General features: G+C 36.7%; 1 protein-coding gene across 2 annotated transcripts in view; it reads right to left on the reverse strand.

The window, feature by feature from the left end:
• Ipo11 (importin 11) overlaps positions 1-18,543 on the reverse strand; it is a 135,367-nt gene that overhangs the window by 64,405 nt on the left and 52,419 nt on the right. For both annotated transcript variants that reach the window (XM_027401522.2, XM_027401523.2), the window contains exons 13-19: positions 14,832-14,922; positions 11,053-11,100; positions 10,209-10,314; positions 6,956-7,082; positions 6,060-6,093; positions 5,360-5,400; positions 4,619-4,735 (exon numbers count right to left, since the gene is read on the reverse strand). In XM_027401522.2, coding sequence (XP_027257323.1) covers positions 4,619-4,735; positions 5,360-5,400; positions 6,060-6,093; positions 6,956-7,082; positions 10,209-10,314; positions 11,053-11,100; positions 14,832-14,922 — 564 coding nt within the window. The remainder of the gene's footprint in view (positions 1-4,618; positions 4,736-5,359; positions 5,401-6,059; positions 6,094-6,955; positions 7,083-10,208; positions 10,315-11,052; positions 11,101-14,831; positions 14,923-18,543) is intronic.

Below are 18,543 nucleotides of genomic sequence, written 5' to 3' on the forward strand. Positions count from 1 at the left end.
ACAAAAAAGGAAAACAATGTAATCATTTAGTAAGAAAGGCAATATACTGTGAGAAACCTGGCAAACACTTTGACTTTTAATAAGGCAGCTTACATGGAAAGTACCTTGTGTTTTAATGAGTCAGCATTTATCCTTTGACTACAGTTTTCTGGTGCTATCTCCCTGAGACAATCCCTGAGAACAAGGCACTGGAAAGGATGTAGAAAAGCTGAATAAGCCCTCACAAAGAAAAAGGGTAAAGGCAATTATGAGGAGGTGTTACACAAGATCTGGTAGAACCCTTTCAAAAGTGAAACTGTGGGCCAGGGAAATGGCTTGGTCTGTAGAGGGTTTGGTGTGAGAGGACAAGGATCTGAATCCAATCCACAGAACCCATATGAAAAAGCTAGGTGCACACTTGTGATCCCAACTTTGAAAAGATGGTGGTAACAAGATCCTTAGAGTCTTACTAGCTGGCCACACTAGCTTAACTGGCAAGCCTGGACAACTCAGAGACCCTATCTTAAGAAAACAAAGATGGCTCCCAAGGAACAAAAACAAAAAGTTGTCCTCTGGTCTTCACTCACACACATATACACTTGCACAAACACACACACACACACACACACACACACACACACACACATACAATAAAATTGTTATGCCTAGTATATGTAAAGTTAATCTGCTTTTTAATATATAACCTGAAATACAGAAATAAAAGCACAGCCTCACAGTGAATGTCTGTGTTCATTATTGGCATAGGGTTAGGAGGGAATCGGTGGCACACACACATGGACATCATAGATAACGCTGTGGAGTTAGTTCTCTCTTTCCACCTTCATGTGGATTCTATGTGGATTCCAGGGATCAAGCTCAGGTTATCATGATAGCTTACACAGAAATCTCCTTTACCCACTGGGCTACCTCACCAGTCCAATAGTGAATTACTGAAAAACTGGATGGATGGATGGATGGACGGACAGACGGACGGACAAGCAAGCAGATATACCCACAGAGACATGCAAACCAGCTCCAAGTTTAAGATTATAACTGAAATTCTAGTCAGAACATCCTTGGTGATGGAATAAATATCAGACCATCAGACCTTCAACATTATCAAATTCTACTGTATGTATTTAAATTCAATACTGCTCCCACAATACCAAACTCTCAAAAGGTAGAAAAGCTACACAACTGTTAACCCCTACTACTAGTGACAATGGTTACAGGAGTTAGATGTTTCCCCCAAAATATTTCAGTGAGGTAAAACTGAATATTTAAAAGACTCATGTTTTACCTTATTTTCATGTGTTTATTTTTATTTTCAAAATTTGAATTATAAAATTATGGTAAACCATCAACATCTATTTAATAGTTAACTCAATTTTGCTAAATGGTCTCTCAAGATAATTTCAATTATATAAAACTCGGTCCATTAATATGTTTAAAATAATACACAAATTTCAAAGAAAACTGCATTAATATTAATTTTCTGAATGTAATGAAAAAGATTTTAGGGTGGAGGATGAGGAGCCTATTTCTTACAGAGAGTGCTATTATCATGCCTGTGATTACAATCAAGCAGTTTACAAACAGTGATTTCCTGCACCACTAAACAGACAAAACAAGAGCACATGGAATAAAATGGGTAGATGATGAAGTTAGGTGAATGACACATGGATGTTGATTCAACCTTGCAATTTTTTGAAATCTTCAGATTTCTAAATGAAATGAGATTAAGAGGAAAAGACACTATATATAATTCTAAAAAGGATTATAACATGAATTTTGAAGCAGGCCAATTATAACCACTTGCATAGCATTTTTTAACAGATCTAAGAATGTATTAAAGTCATCACATAAATGAAGTCAAAAGCACAGTAAGATACCACCTCATCTGTGTCAGCATGACTATTTTTAAAACAGTAAGTGGTGAGCATGTGGAGGAGAAACCTTGTACATTTTTGTCATGTGCAAAATGGTACGTCCATTAGTAGAAAAACAGTATGAAGGTTTCTTAAACATTCAGAACTGCCAACTATCAATGGATCTCACATCAAGGCATTTATCAAAAAGAATTGAGATCACCAAGAGATTAATTATTAGCACATTGGTAGCTGATTTTTTTAAAAGCATTTTTTTATGCACATAAGAAATAGCGTGTATAGTACAGTGTACCTATGAATCCTTGGGATTGAACTAACCTTGAATAGAAAATATCCAATGTGTGTATGGGGGGGTGCATCTAGTTATTGTATCACAAACAATGCCATATGGTAACTGTTTACATCATGCTACGTATTACAGAAATCTCAATATGACTTAAAGTACATGGGAGAATGCGAAGTCTTTTTATATAAGTAACTGGCATCCATAAGCTTTGGTTTCCTGAAGAATACACAGGAATGATTAAACATACTACTCAGCCTTTAAAAGTAAAAGGGAAAATCTGTAATATTCAACCATCTAGATGAACCTTAAAAGGTCTACTAAATGAAAATCAGTCAAAGAAAGACAACACTGATTCCACTTCTAAGAAGTATCTGAAAGAGCCAAATTCATTGAGTGACAGAGTAGAATGGTGGCTGCCAGAGCCTGAGAAAGGAAAATGGGCATTTACTAATTAATCAACAGGTATGAAGTTCAGGATTATTCATCTTGATTTATAGCGTCACGTGAAAAATCAGTAATATACACCTTACGATATACTGAAGGATCCGTCTCATGTTAAGTGTTCTTCTGGAATGTCTGGGAGGTGGGAAGGAGAAGAGCTTGAGCGCTAGTATCAAATAAAAGCACTTGACTTACAGTCCTAACATACTCTGAAACCACAACATAAAACATGTGTAACAAATGTTTTAACAAGGACCCTGTTACATTTCATCTTTTAGATAACATTTTCAACAATGTATTTCACAGAAGCCCTTTAATTTCTTTTTGTTAGATATGTGGAAGCTCAAAGACTGCTTGCCATAAAACTTGATTGCATGTTTACTTCAACTATAGATTTGAAGGACCTCAGGAGTGAAATAATTTAATCATGCTTTTATTTACTTATTTACTTATTTTGATGGGCTTGGAGGGATGCCTTAGAACGTAAGAGCACTGGCTGCTCATCTAAAGGACCTGGTTTGATTCCCAGGATTCACATGGTGGCTCACAACTATCTGTAACTCCAGTTCCACAGGATCAAACCGCCTTTTCTGATCTCCTCAGGTATCAAACATGTACAAGGTGCACAGACATACATGCAAAACATCCATATGAATAAAAATACAATTGTACCAAAGGGCACAATTACTTGAATATTAGTTCAAAAATAAGAACTAATATTCGAGTGGAAGGGGAGAGGAAAGGAGGGAAAAGGAGTGGGGGGGGAAATGTAAAGTTCAAAAAAAAAGAACTAATATTCAAGTAAGTGTCCTTATAGTACAAAGATAATGACTTCACAAACATAAAAATCAGACAAAATTAAGTCTGTCAATGAAAGATAGTTTGATGGGTATTTATGACAAGGATATAAATAATAAGCTTGATCAAAGGTTACCAAAAGTTAAAGAATCAAAATAACTGATTTTTAAAAACCATTTCCTATCTTGGTCTCAGTTTTAAAAATAAAAATGTAGGCCGTGTGGGTGGTGGCACACGCCTTTAATCCCAGCACTAGGGAGGCAGAGGCAGCCAGATCTCTGGGAGTTCAAGACCAGCCTGGTCTACAAGAGCTAGTTCCAGGACAGCCTCCAAAGCCACAAAGAAACCCTGTCTTGAAAAACCAAAATAAATAGATAGATAGATAGATAGATAGATAGATAGATAGATAGATAGATAGATAGATAGATAGATAAGAATGTATAGTGGATACCTCAGCTCTCTGTTACTGTTCCCACCTAAACTGTCTAAGCTTTTTATCCTGGAAGACGAGTATAAGTAGAAATGCAATGACATTTTCAGGAGACATGTGTAAAATAATTCATTTGTACAAGAAAAAAAGTCTTTAAGAAATTTTCACTAGCCAGATTTACACAAGTAAAAGGACAAATCTTGCTTTTATAATCAACTTTTTAGCAAATAATTTACTGCAAATGTACAATACTCTAAAACATATTAGACATGTCAAATAATTTCATACCATGAAATCGTGTAAACTGGCTGAGGTCAAAATTATAATTCTCATTTACACAACACAAATTTAAAGACCTTACTCAAGCTGAACAGCAAGGTCAGAAACTTAAAGTTTAAAAACACCCTCAGTTAAACATCTACTTAAGCAAACTGAAAACCATCACCAAATGAAATCATGTAATTCTTGTAATAAAAACCTGAAGTGCTAAGAAATACTACATTAAGATACCAGTGCCAAGATCGGCTAGAAATAATAAAGTGACTCAAGCCTGCCATTGCAATTAAGCAATGTTTAAATTGAATACTAGCACTACCATCAAAATTTGTGAACTTTTATCTGAGCACCATGTCACATATCTGTTATCCCAACAATTGGGAGAAAGAGGCAGGAAGATCAGGTATTCAAAGTTATTCTTGGCTGAGGTTAGACTGGGCTACATGAATCTCTGCCTCAAAATCTACAACAAAGTATAAACTTTTGAATCGTTACTCATTTTAAGTCTCACCAAATTACCTGTACATTGACTCTTTCAATCACACAGGAAAGGACGTGCAAAACATGCATCTTTGTGTCACATTCTGTAACTTGCTGAAGCAGCTGAAAGAGCAGTGTGAACATGGTCTCCAAATACTGCAGGTGGAAGAAAAAAGAGGTTCTAAAATGTAGACATAGACATATGTAAATAAACATAAATATGCCAAAGCAATGAGACAAAAACACAAACCTTAGCAATATTTTAAACAAGCTGCCAGTATGTAAGACTATTTTTTCTTTATTACTGCTAAAGACATATACATCAGAATCTTAATTATCCACACACTGAAATGTTTAAAAAACTAGTCTAAACTGTGCTTTGGTCAACTAAGCTGTTAACTGTGCTCTGTGCTACACTTCTATGAAAAGCTGCTGCAGATAACAATACAAAAAGGTGACGAATTAAAGCAAAAAGAACGTAAATTGTTGTACTCAACAAGCCAGTGAACTGATGAGGGCCTTATCAGAAAGATGCTGCATGGAGATATAACGTTCTGTAGGTAGATGCCTGCTATTTTAAGAATCTAAGCCATCAAGTATCTCAAGCTCTCCTCCAACTTCCACAGACAAGCTACAAGCATGCTCACACACACACACACACAAATAAATAAATGTATGTTTATAAAATACTAAAAATACATATAAATTCATTTATAAAATATATGTACTCCAAATACATAAATAGAAACTGTTCCAAAACCTTGAAACCAATATGCTTACCGGTAAAAATTGATCTGTTCTAAATTCAAAATCATCAACAGGTAAAAAACAGTTAAGGAACACTGAAAACACATAACATCCATCAAGATAAGAATACATTTACAGTAAGTTATTGAAATAACAAATATATATGTTTATAATACATACATTTTGGAGAAAATACATCTTAACTATCCTATCAATTAATTTCACAAAATAACCAATTTTAAAATGTTAAACTTAAGGCTCAATGGAGCAGTGCAGACCAATTATCCCAACACTAGGAGGCAAAGCAGGAGGATCAGAAGTTGAAGGCTAGTCTTCACTGTGTAGAGTTCCAGGCCAGGCGGGGTTACATGACACCCTAATTCAAAACAACAGAAAAAGGCTGAACTTCTTTACAATTAAGTCCTTTAGAAAGTTTTTTCAAGTTTCGTTATTTTTTTTTTAATTAAAACTACTATAGGGCTAGAGATGGTTCAGTGGTTAAGAGCACTGGCTGTTCTTCCAGAGGAACTGGGTTCAATTCCCAGAACCCATGGGGCAGCTCACAACCATAAATAAACGCAGTTCCAGGGGATCTGACAATTTCTTCTTCCTTCCTCAGGCAATTAGATGCACATTTGGCACACATTTGTAGGCAAAACACCTATACACATAAAAGCAAATTGATTATAACTTTACTGCAAAAACTTGCAAATAAAAACCTTTTGAAGGATATTTAACTTCAGAGTTGTTGCTGTTTCAATTCGGACCTATAAAAAAAAAAATCAAAGTACAATACGTATTTTTTAGTTGTTCTTAGAACTGCTGAACATCATTAGTAGTTAATGAAAAATTATTCCAAACCACTTTCCTGTTTTTGATTATATTAAATCCCAGGAATATGCCATGGAAAAACCGAAAGGGCACTACTCTTAGTTTGTAACAAGTGACAAAAAGAACAGGTATCCTTATTCTTGACCTTTTCAGTTTTTCTGTGATTGCTTACGAAGCCTTTATGGCAGTAGGCATTTCCAAGAAGGAAATAATTTGCCATTAGGTAAATGGAGAGCACGGACGGGACTGAAGGAGAGTAGCATGCAGGAGATGCTAGTGGCAAGAGAAAACAGAACAGCATGAAAACACAGAACCTTGCAAACGGGAGTCACCAAGTGAAGGGGGAAGGAAGGAAGGGAGGGGGAGGGTTCAAGCTCCCACCTTTAATGTAACCTCAGTTACAGCAAAGCTTCCAAACTCCCAAATGATCTGAGATATTCTAAACCCCACAGACAAACTTCAGACTCTGGGACTCATATTTCATTGCACACAGCATGTTGTTATCTGGGTGTACATAAGGGCAACATCTTATTATTATTCTGACTTTATCAACCAACCTGGCACCAGCTAACATACTTTTAGTTCCCAAACCAAGTAACCTTCTAGTCTTTAAAGTAGTATCTAAAACCTTTATTTTCTGGCTAAGAACCCATTCCCTTCCTAAGTACTACACTTTCCTATCCTTGTAATAGTAACTAGCATATTCTCTAGAGCGAATTTTTAAGGAAGAATTCTGAACACTGGGGGGGGGGGGGGGGGTCTGAGATCTAGAGATGCTGATTCAGCAGGCTGACATACCACTAAATCCTGATCTTGAAGCAAGTTACAGATTGCTTCATACAGCATGGGTCTCAAGTCAGACTTGAATTTCACAGAAATCCACTGACCAATGAGCCAAATCACCCTGCGCCGCAATGGCTTATACCTAGGTGGCAGAGGGGGAAAAAAAAATCAATAAATTAAAATGTTCAGTATTTTAAGAGGTCTACTTCACTTAGAATAATTCCATTTAAATCTAACATATAGTAAAAAATGTAATTTGCATTTACATAAAAATCAACTTCTAAATATCAACACAAAAGAAACAAAAAATGAAATTCCTTAGGTACATATATGGTGTTCTCAAGACTCTTCTTTGTTAATAAATTGTAATAGCCATCTAGGAAACTGAAACAGTGAGTGCAAAGACTGCTTGAGTGACAATGTAACACCTGTGTCAAAATGCAAGGGCTAGGGTGACACTCTGTGGTAAAGCCCTTGTCTCACATGAGGAAGATCCTGGATTGGATGCACAACATCTCACAAAAGCAATTTCAAGCACAGACAAATATATAAATTTCTCTTCCTCAAGCAACCATAAACAATGCTAACACCAGAAACCCTACAGCTGGCAGGTCTCTGTACCAAAACAATAATAACCTCCTATATTCAATGTTTCTATTTCCATCAGTCAACCTCATAAATATTATTTTCAGATCACTGTGAACGGCCTTTATGTTTATCTAAGTAATAATTTGTATAAGCTTAGTAATTCTAGCTAAATGATTCTTAAAGATGTATGCAATTACCAAACATGACTCAGAACAAATATGGTGGACTTAAATCATTAAAATTGCAAAGGACTAGCAGTAACAAATACATAATTTATTTCTGATACTATTTTTACTAAAGTGGAGTTTCCCAAGATTTTTCTTAGTCAAGAAGAAAAATCAAATTCAAATTTAAAACATTTCTTCCTAGACTGTCATTAAAAAATATCTTCTTGACATAAACTTTTAGTGACAAAATTATATTTATTTCTGGGTATAAATGAAAGTGATGAGCATACAATGACTTTAGAAAGTCACTGAAAAAGATGACTGAACAAACAGAAAAAAATGCTCACTAAAGTTTCAAAAAAATGTAGGTAAATATTCCTTAGCCTCAAAGTATACAGCCCAGAAAAAGACTTAAAACATAGTCAGTGGAATACAGATTTTAAGACAGCCCTTGAGATAAATACCATTTAAATGCAAAGTGGAGAAATGCCATTTCAAGGGATAGGAGTTGTTTGAATAGTCATAGAATCAGAAATAACAAGACGTGTGTGTGAAGTAATAAAGCTCAGCTTTTAGATTGAAACCTCAGAGATTTCCATGTTCAGTTCTACTCTAAAGAAAGAAAATAAAACTCAGAAATCCCAAGGTGACATTCATATCCAACCAACTTAGGCTTACAATAACCAGGCCTTGAAGAACTGCCCCTAAACTGGCAGCAGCATCATAGGCTGTGAAAGCACTGCCCTATGTGTAATGCTTACTAGACCAGGACTTGCATGCAACATGACAATCTCCCTAGTGAGTCAAACAAATGTACCTTAAGAGAATGTACTTTTGAGAAACACTGGTCTAGATCATCAATCTAACAGAAAATTTGAAGCAAGCCAAATGTTAGTAGTGACTTATCCAAAAATACTCAAACTATGATCACTTCAACATATACTCAGAGAACATTTTACATAGCTCTGGCTTTTACATTTAAATGAACCGAACACTCATTTCCTCAGCAGCACTAAGCACATTCCAAAGTGGCATATGCTGAGAGATACTGTATGAGACAGTGAGCTCTAAAATCACATGTCCTTCCTGGTTTAAGGATAATTGGAGCTCACATTTCTCTCTAGTGAGTATGGTTTTACTCCTTCAAAGGCTGTCTAGCTTCCTGTGGGCACTGTCAGAGGCTATTTCATACACAACAGCCTCCACAGGACAAGCTATAAATTACTACTTAACTGGACAAATTTTCTTTAAAGAATCTTCAGGTTTTTAACTTTGCTGCTGTGTGTTTGTAGGGAGAGGATTGAGATCAGGTCTCATTATAGTTTTCTGGGTGGCCTCAACTTCAATATGTTGTTTTGTTGGCCTCAAATTCACTATGTAATATATGCTGGTCTCAAACCGAAGGTTGTCTTGCTTTGGCTTCTTGAGTGCTAGGATGCAGGTTGATAATTCAATGACTCTAAATAATTAGAAAATAATCTATATATAGATGGTTTTCTATCCATTCAATAATGTAGTCAACAAATATTTACTAATCTATTGCTATGCAGTATGCTGACTACAAGACACTAGATATAACACAAAAGTAGCTCAACCGATCCTTTCTATACACACACACACACACACACACACACACAGCTACTTGTAATATTTTTTATAGTCTCTAGTTATATTATAAGAGGTTTTAATTGTATGCCTGTACACATATGCACATGCACATGACAGCTGATGTGAAAGGTATGGAGAGTATGTGTATGCGAGTTCAGTGTTCACAGAGGCCATGAGACAGAATTGGATTCCCTGAAGCTGGAGTTATGGGCCTTTGTGAGCCATTCGGATGTGGGTGCCAGGCACGTGAATCCCCTACAAGAGCAACAACTTCTCTTAAGCACAACTTTCCAGCCAGCTCTCTAGTATCTAATTTTGAACAAAGAAATGACTTATAAAAACCATAAAAAGACCTTTCCTCTTACATTCTATCCATTACAAATTAAAATACACAATGCAAAGCAAAAGAATTGGGCAAAAGTGCTACTAACTGCCATATGGATCTGGTAATAATAAATTAGGCACCTGTATAGGAAGGCAAAGAACATTCAAATTCTGCATAAGCAGTCATCTCCATCTCCTCTATTTTCTCTCAGAGACCACCTGTAGGACTGTGTTCCCACAACAGTCACTCTTTGTGGCTATCACTTTGGTTGGCTGCTTATGACAGACCTGGTTGCTGCCAACAGTCTCATTTTATGCACAGCTTCTTCCAGGAACTCACAGAACTCTACCTTCAATTCTACATAAAGTTCTGTTTCTTTTCTCCTACAAACAATTCCATATTACATCAAATACTTCTTTCAGGATTTACACTTGAGGGCAAGGAACATAAAAAATAATTCTTTTGCTTATTATTTGCTACAATATTTGTAAGTCTTACATTCTTTTCTGTGCTAAATATAACCAAAATCATACTTTTTTAGTTTCAAAAAATCAATACAGTAAAGTAGGTGTTTACTTGCCTATTATGAGAAACTTGTAATTCTGGAAGAAGTTGGTTCTTAAACCACTGATCAAAATCAACACTGTCAAATAGCTCAAAAGCAGCTAATCCCACAGCATTATACACTGAGACGAAAAAAGAAAGAAAACATTTTAGGAATTTGGCCTTATATAAAAATCTGAACCTACTTTGAAAAATGAAATATATTAAGGAAAATATACAATATTAACAGAGATTACTAAAAATATTTTAGAGACATTTCTTAAATTATTTTATCCCAGGTCTTTCCAAACACTCTTCAGTATTTTCAAAGAGAAAACAAAAATCCAACCTAACATGGCTTAAATTTCAAATATTATAAAATAGTATCTGATTCTAAATGGAAGCGGTACTTTATGATCCAGCCCCGGTTTATTTTTCTCTAGCTCATCCTGCACAACAATCCTTTAACTGCTTGTTACTGTCCAGTTTAAGCAAAGCACAGTAAAATGTTAAACTCTACCAAGACTAATTCATCTTACCTTCAAGTATTCCTAAACACTGCAGTTCTCCTGGAACACTACTCTGGCACCCTCACCCTGTGTAGCTGACTCCTTCTCATCCTTGCAATCTTATGCTACAGTTCTTTAAAAGGGAAACTTTTCCTATCCATAACTCCCTTGTTTTTATAACACATGCTTTAGCATTAACCATTTCATACAAAGGTAGAATTAGCTGTATACTTGGTTATCTCCTTAAACTCACAATTCTTACATTTTAGCTATTTTTTACATACCAATACTCACAGAACAAAATCTACCATCAAACAGATCCTCTATCTATTGGATAAATACACATTTCTAAATCACTTGAGTCCAACATACCAGCATCTTTGATTAACAGTGCATTCATATCTTCTACATTGGTTGGACCTGTTTAAAAAAAAAAAAGAAAAATATCAGTAAAAATAAACAACCCTAATTTTAAAATTTTAAATTAATTTAACTGATAAAAACTATATATAAACATGTTAAGCATAACACAAATAATATAAACCCAGAGACAGCTATTGGGGTTCAAGCTGAAGATCAGAAAAACAAACCAGCCAAGCCACCAGACAGCTCTTACCTCTACCATGGCTGGGGCAATCCTGTCCTCAATGTGGCTAGAGACTAACTGCCACGTCTGAGGCCCTACTCCTCTAGTCCAATTTGCATTTGACAAATTCAGTGAAAACATTCCATTATCTACCCTATCTTGATGAGTTCAAAAGGTTGTACCAAATTCACTTTCTATTCTAATTTGTATTATCTTTTAATGTCTCTCAGCCTTTTACAATTTACAACGCTTTAGTTTCTCTTCTGCAGCTGGTAAACAATGAAAACTATAACTATCTAGTCTTCAACTTCCTCAGAGACCAGAGAAGGAAATGATATTAACTGAGTAAGCAGGAAGTATTAGCAAGCAATTTCCAAAAAAAAAAAAAAAAAAACCAAAATGTGAGAAATGGAAAAAACAGCTGGCTGCCTGGACAGTCATGCAAGGGTCCTCTGCAACATTTGGGCATCCATCTTTGGCCTATAGGCCTAGAATATTCAACAGACATTTTTGTGAAGCAGGATTTCTGAAGGACTGTTCCACCTTGTCTTGACAAGGTTTGGCAGCACTCTCCTTTGTGTCCTGCTTGTCCAATTTGGACAGCATACTGTCAGCAGTCAAGGCAAGGGCACTTTCTTGCTCAGTGGCTTACTTCTGCCACAAAGAAAGCAAACTCCATATGGAGTTTCTTCAATGCCCATCATCTTCTCTGAAGTAGATTGGTGCTACCAGGAGTAGACATGTCATTGTCATAAAAAAAAAAAGAACCTATGTTATTTTAGTATCTTAAACTCCATATTCTGTAGATCTCTGAAGTGTCTGAAGATATCTATCTAAAACATGTTTGACCATGAAAACATACCTAATGTGACTACAAACTCAACTGTAATAGGTGACTAATTACTAACCTGCATTCCCTTATTATCCTATATAGTTGGTAATAATAACTTTCAAGGACTAGAAATTTGCATTACATTGTTAAGTGAACTGTTTAGGTACAATACCTTGAATAAGATTAGAAACCTAGGTACAGTATGTTTTAACAAAATAATCTCAATATACAAAACATGTACACAGTATACAAAAGTCCAATCCAATGTAAAATATTTAAAACTAGTAGCTGCTTTTTAAAAGTAGATTCAATAATCTACCTCTTTAAAAATTATTTATGTACATTGGTGTTTTGCCTGCACGAATGAGTATCTTTATGAGGGTATTGGATCCCCCGAAAAGAAGTTAAGGACAGTTGTGAGCTGCCATGTGGGTGCTGGGAATGAACCCGGGTCTTCTGGAAGAGCAGTCAGTGCTCTTAACCACCAAGCCACCTCTCCAGGTCCAATAATATACCTTTTTATCTTGTATCTCTATCCTCCCTTTTTTCCTTTCAGAGTAGATTCAATAATCTACCCCTTTATCCTATCATATCTGTATCCCCCTTTTATCTTTCAAAACAAGAACCCTGAATCTACTCTCCTTTGCTAGCTTTTTTTCCTGACTATTATCAATAACAACTTGTAACCAGCCGGGCATTGGTGGCACATGCCTTTAATCCCAGCACTTGGGAGACAGAGGCAGGTGAATCTCTGTGAGTTTGAGGCCAAACTGGTCTCCAGAGTGAGTGCCAGGATAGGCTCCAAAGCTACACAGAGAAACCCTGTCTCAAAAAACCAAAAAAGAACAACAACTTGTAACCAATTCCCCTAAACAATGACAGATATCCATAACCCAATGAAAGACCAAAAACCACCCACCCCACCTCTTGGGAATGTGCACCTCATTTTCTTAAAGTTACTTCCTGCTGTCGAGGAATGACAGCATCTTTAGGGGATCCTGAAAAGAAAAATTTGGGTTTATTGTCAAGTCCTGGGAAAGGTAGCTGTATCATTTGTTGTCCAGTTTCTGCATTATGGGAAAGTGTAGTGCTTGTCTCAAGTCCTGGCTACAGTAGTCTGACACTGGAACATCTCAACTAGCAACCTTGAAATTGTCCTGAGCAGTTTGTAGTCCCAAGTTGATCTTCAGCTGGTGTTTTTCAGCTTAGTCATGTTATCATAGTCCTGGTGGAATTGTCATTGTGGGGTTCCATCATCTTTGGGGGGATTTCAGAGATCGCATTAGATTATTTCTTTTCTTGGTAATTTTTCTGGGTAGTTCTCCCTTCTTTGTATGCTTTATTTGTCCAAAGGTATTTATATGCCTCAAAATGGTTGTTTTATGTTCCAGAAAAAAACAAAAACAAAACTCTTCCCCAACCGTACCTTTGGGAATGTTCCTAATCTAATTTTTATCTAATTTGATTTATGGTTTCTCCTGAATATTTTGTTTTGTCTTCTATAGCTGTTGTATCATCCAGAGCAGTATGGTTTCTTACAATAGGCATTAGGTTCTTTAATTGCTTTGTAAAGGAGCTTCCACAGTGACAGGAAATGACTGAGCAGGATTTGGCACAGGGGCCTATGAGAGGTCCCTCAAGGAGTTTCCCTGACAGCAAAGGACTGCCATAAATGTCTCTTGTTGATCTACATTCATTAGTTCAATGCCTACCTTTGCCATACCTTCTGCATAATCCAGAAGGGAGGGGCACTGTTTGCATTATACTTAGAAAAAGCTGTTTCTAGGAATGCCCTATTTACAATCCCTTTTAAGATGACCTTGTCTGCCACAATTAAAACATGTGGCATTTTAATTCTCTTCATTGCTTTCTGCCTTCTAAGCATTTTAGCAGCTTCTACCAACATGCTCTTCTCCAGGATATATCCCTATACTCCATCCTGTAAGGGAAAAGCCTAGCCTGGCTTGTCTAAGTGGTCTTTCACCTTCTCCTGTCTTTTAAGCCTTTTCTCTCTGAAGGCTTTTTTTTTTTTTTTTAATCTAAAAGTACTCCAAAAGGTGCATGGTGATCTCCAACCACTATATATGAAGTAACAACTTAAAAGTTTAGGAGCACTTTTGATTATTTTCTTGTTGCCAGTACATTCAATTAGTGCTCAAGGGAATCAATCAACAAATAACAATGAAGCATGCCAAGCACTGAGATAAAGAATGAATAAAGCCAGTGTGACCACTGTATCATGAAACAAACAGTCTAATCAAAGTTACTTAGTAATTAACTACAATGATCAAATATCCAAAATTTGCTTTGTCATGTGACAGTCTAATCAAAGTTACTTAACAATTAACTACTTGTATATAAAGTACAATAACCAAATAACCGAGATCTGCTTTGTCATCTTCTTTTAAATTTATCTCCTTTCTATCTTACCACTACAACTATAAGGCTTATTTTGAGTCTAACTACTTGCTACAACATGCTATAGAGAAAGTTTCCCCAAGCTACACCTATCATTGGTTTATGGTGCTATTATGGTTACAATAGCAAGATGTACCATATTCAAAAGTGTAGCTCAAGGCTGACTTCAAATGCCACTCTTGCAAGAAAGAACACATGCAGTATTTCTCAAATTCATATTCAGTGTATGACCAGGAAACAGAGCAATGAACAGCTAACACTGAGGCAATTGTAACTGAACACTAAATGGCAAAACTATCACAAACTACAACTTACCTTGTAGAGTTTGCATCATTTCTAGTAGTACTGGAGTAAGAGTTTGATTATATTCGTGGAATATATCTATAAATAATACTTCAGTGCAAGGCTAGAAAAAGAGAAAAAAAAAGAACAAATTTCTAGTTTAAAAAAATATCATGTTCTGATAGCTGGGAAACCAGCATAGGACTGTTCCAGACCCCCTGAAGGAGAAAGTCAGTTTGGAGGTCTAGACAATCTATGAGGCCACTGGTAGTGGATCAGTATTTACCCCTAGTACTCAAATGAACTTAGGGAGCCCTCTCCACATAGAGGGATACTCTCTCAGACTAGACACACTGGGGAAAGTCTAGGCCCTGCTCCAAATGATATGACAGATTTTTAAGATTCCCCCATGGAAAGCCTCATCCTCTCTGGGGAGCAGAAAGGGGTCAGGATAGGGGGCCAGTGAGGGCAGGGGGAAGAGGGGACAAAGTGGGAACTGAGATTGACATATAAAAGAAGCTTGTTTCTAATTTAAATTTTAAAAAATGTCATCTTATATTGGCTATTGCAATAAAGCAAAGAGACACTCATTCTTCAAATTCTAAAACAAGTACTTCAAATTGCTGATTTCTTAAAAAAACAAAACAAACAAACAAAAAAACTACTGGGGCTGGGGCTCCATGCTTGAACAGATTCCAGATTCCTAGTAGGACAGACATAAAGCCAGGCTTCTATCCCTACCACCATGTCTAAAAAAATAACACAAAGGAATACAAGATGTTCCAGTCATTTGGTATTATGTATACAAAGTTTATTTGCTTGCTTTTGTTTTTTGTTGTTGTTGTTGTTGTTGCTGTTGTCGTTGTTCTTTGGTTGGTTTTGTTTTTCAAGACAGGGTTTCTCTGTTGACCCCTGGCTGTCCTGGAACTCGTTCTATAGACCAGGCTAGCTTCAAACTGAGATCTATGCCTGCCTCTGCCTCCTGAGTGCTGGGATTAAAGGCACGTGCCACTAACATCCATCTCAAAGTATCTTTAATCCACTGTACTTTTAGAATGGCTCTACAGCCATACTCTCTTATACACAAGCAAAATGACTGAGTATCTAGGACAGAGTTAATATATTTAATAATGTGTTTTCACATATATGGCCACCTACTGTAGTTTGTAACTTCAACTCACATAAAAAACAGCATTTCTTTAAAAAAAAACACACACACAAACAGTAACAGAAACTATTAAGCTACACAAAGAATGCTCTATTTGGATTTGTTTCATTTAAATATTTATTTTATTTTATGTGTATGGGATTTTACCTGCATGTATATTAGTGGACCACATGTATTTCTGGTGCCCATAGAGCCAGAAGGCATTGGGTCTCCTAAAGCTGGAGTTAAGGATAGTTGTGAGTCCTCATGTAGGTATTAGGAACTGAACCCAGGTCCTCTGCAATAGAAACAAGTGCTCCTAATCTCTGAGCTATCTCTCCAGGCATTTCTGGATTCTTAAAAGTATTGAGGCAGGGGCTGGAAAGATAACTCAGTGATTAAGGGTACATGTTGCTCTTGCAGGAAACCCAGGTTCAGTTCCCAGTACCTAAATGGTAGTTCACAACCAACTATACCAACAACTCCTGGAGAATCCAACACCCATAAAACTACTAGACACAAAGCGTACACATAGTTCATACACATAACACAGACAAAACCCTCATAAACATAAAATAAAATTTTAAAATCTTTAAAAAAAATAAAAAGAATCAATGAATTGCTAACTAAATAAAGCTTTAAAGTAAATAAATAAACAGCAGAAACAACAACAAAGAAGCACTGAGTCATGGGGCTGCAGAGGTGGTTCAGAGGTGAAGAGCATTGGCTATTCTTCCAGAGGACCTGGGTCTGATTCCCAGCACCCACAAGTAGGTAACACCTGCTGTAACAATAGTTCTAGAGGATCCATCACCACCTTCTAGCCTCATTGGGCACCAGACATACAAGTGATGGGGAATGTACTGTGTATGTTTATCTTATTGACTGTTAAATAAAATACTGTTTGGCCAATGAAACGGCAAGTTAGGCAGGACTAGGAGTCAAAGAGGATTCTGGGAAATGTAGTAGAGAAGTGATGATCCAGACAGGAAATGACATAGCAAGGAGACTCACATTTAAGTGAATGAGAAACAGGAAGGGTCCCTTTTTTCCCCTTCCTTCTCCAGCGGCAGGATGTGATCCACTGGCAAGGAGGAACGCCAATAAGGCATCCGATAAGTCTTATAAAATATAGATTTATGATAATTAAGACTGAGCTAACAGATGAGGAATCCTAGTCATTGGCCAAGCAGCTTTGAACCTAATACAAGTTTCTGTGTATTCATTTGGGCCTAACTTGGGCGGGCGGCTGGCGTAAAGCTCACACGTGGCGGTGGGGCTCGGGCGGCTTTTGGCGGAAAGATTTATCGTAACATACAAGAGATGCACAGAATACATGGGAGGCAAAACATGCACACAAATTTTTCTTTTGGGGGGCTGGAGAGATGGCTCAGAGGTTAAGAGCACCGACTGCTCTTCTAGAGGTCCTGAGTTCAATTCCCAGCAACCACATGGTGGCTCACAACCATCCATTATGAGATCTGGTGCCCTCTTCTGGTGTGCAGATAGAAGCAGAATGTTGTACACATAATAAATAAATAAAATCTTAAAAAAAAATTTCTTTTAATTTGTTTTAAAAGTCACCTACGCCAGGCAGCTCACAACTGCTTGTATCTCCAACTCCAGGAGGCCAACATCCTTTTCTGGTATTATGGGAACTATACTGATGTGCACAAACCTACAGACAGACAGACAGACAGACAGACAGACAGACAGACAGACAGACACACACACACACACACACACACACACACACACACACACACACACACAAATATAATTTAAAATAAAAGTAAAATCTTGCCACGCATGCCAGTACTTAGGAGGCAGAGCAGGCAGCTCTCTGAACAAAGCCAGGCTGGTCTACATGATTAATTCCAGACCAGCCAGGACAATATAGTAAGACCTTGTTTCTAAATATTTAAAATAGAAACAAAAGCAAAACCAGCTATGTATGTGATGGCACATGTCTTTAATCCTAGCATGTAGGAAGCAGAAAGAGGCATAGCTCTTCAAGTTCAAGGTTAGCCTGGTCTATACTGTGAAACCCAGTCACCCGACCCTATTAGCCCCACAAAAACACAACACACAAAAAAATTAGTAAATTATATAAAAATAATTAACAAAGAACAGTTCAATAAGCACATTTTGCAAATACTCCTAAAGATATTTTATCTTATCAATAAATGTGTTTTAAAAGTATCCTATAACTGAAAGCAATAGGCTTATCTCTGAGAGTAATATAGCATTATCACTATATTGGTGTATAAAATTGTAAAACAATAAAAAATACTTCATTAAAAAGTAAGGTATCATGGGGTGGGGGGTAGGTCGAGGGCAGGGGGGAGGAGAAGGAGAGGGAGAAGGGATTGACATGTGAAACAAGCTTGTTCCTAATTTGAACTAATAAAAAAAAATTACAAAAAAAGAAAAAAAAAAGTAAGGTATCTTTGGGCAGTGGTAGTGTACACCTTTAATCCCAGCACTCAGGAGGTAGAGGTAGGAGGATCTCTGTGAGTTCAAGGCCAGCCTTGTCTATAAAGCAAGTTCCAGGACAGCCAGAGATGTTACATAGACAAATACTGTCTAAAAAAAACA

This window comes from Cricetulus griseus, chromosome 2 (assembly GCF_003668045.3).
Source record: "Cricetulus griseus strain 17A/GY chromosome 2, alternate assembly CriGri-PICRH-1.0, whole genome shotgun sequence".
In the NCBI taxonomy this organism is placed as follows: Eukaryota; Metazoa; Chordata; class Mammalia; order Rodentia; family Cricetidae; genus Cricetulus; species Cricetulus griseus.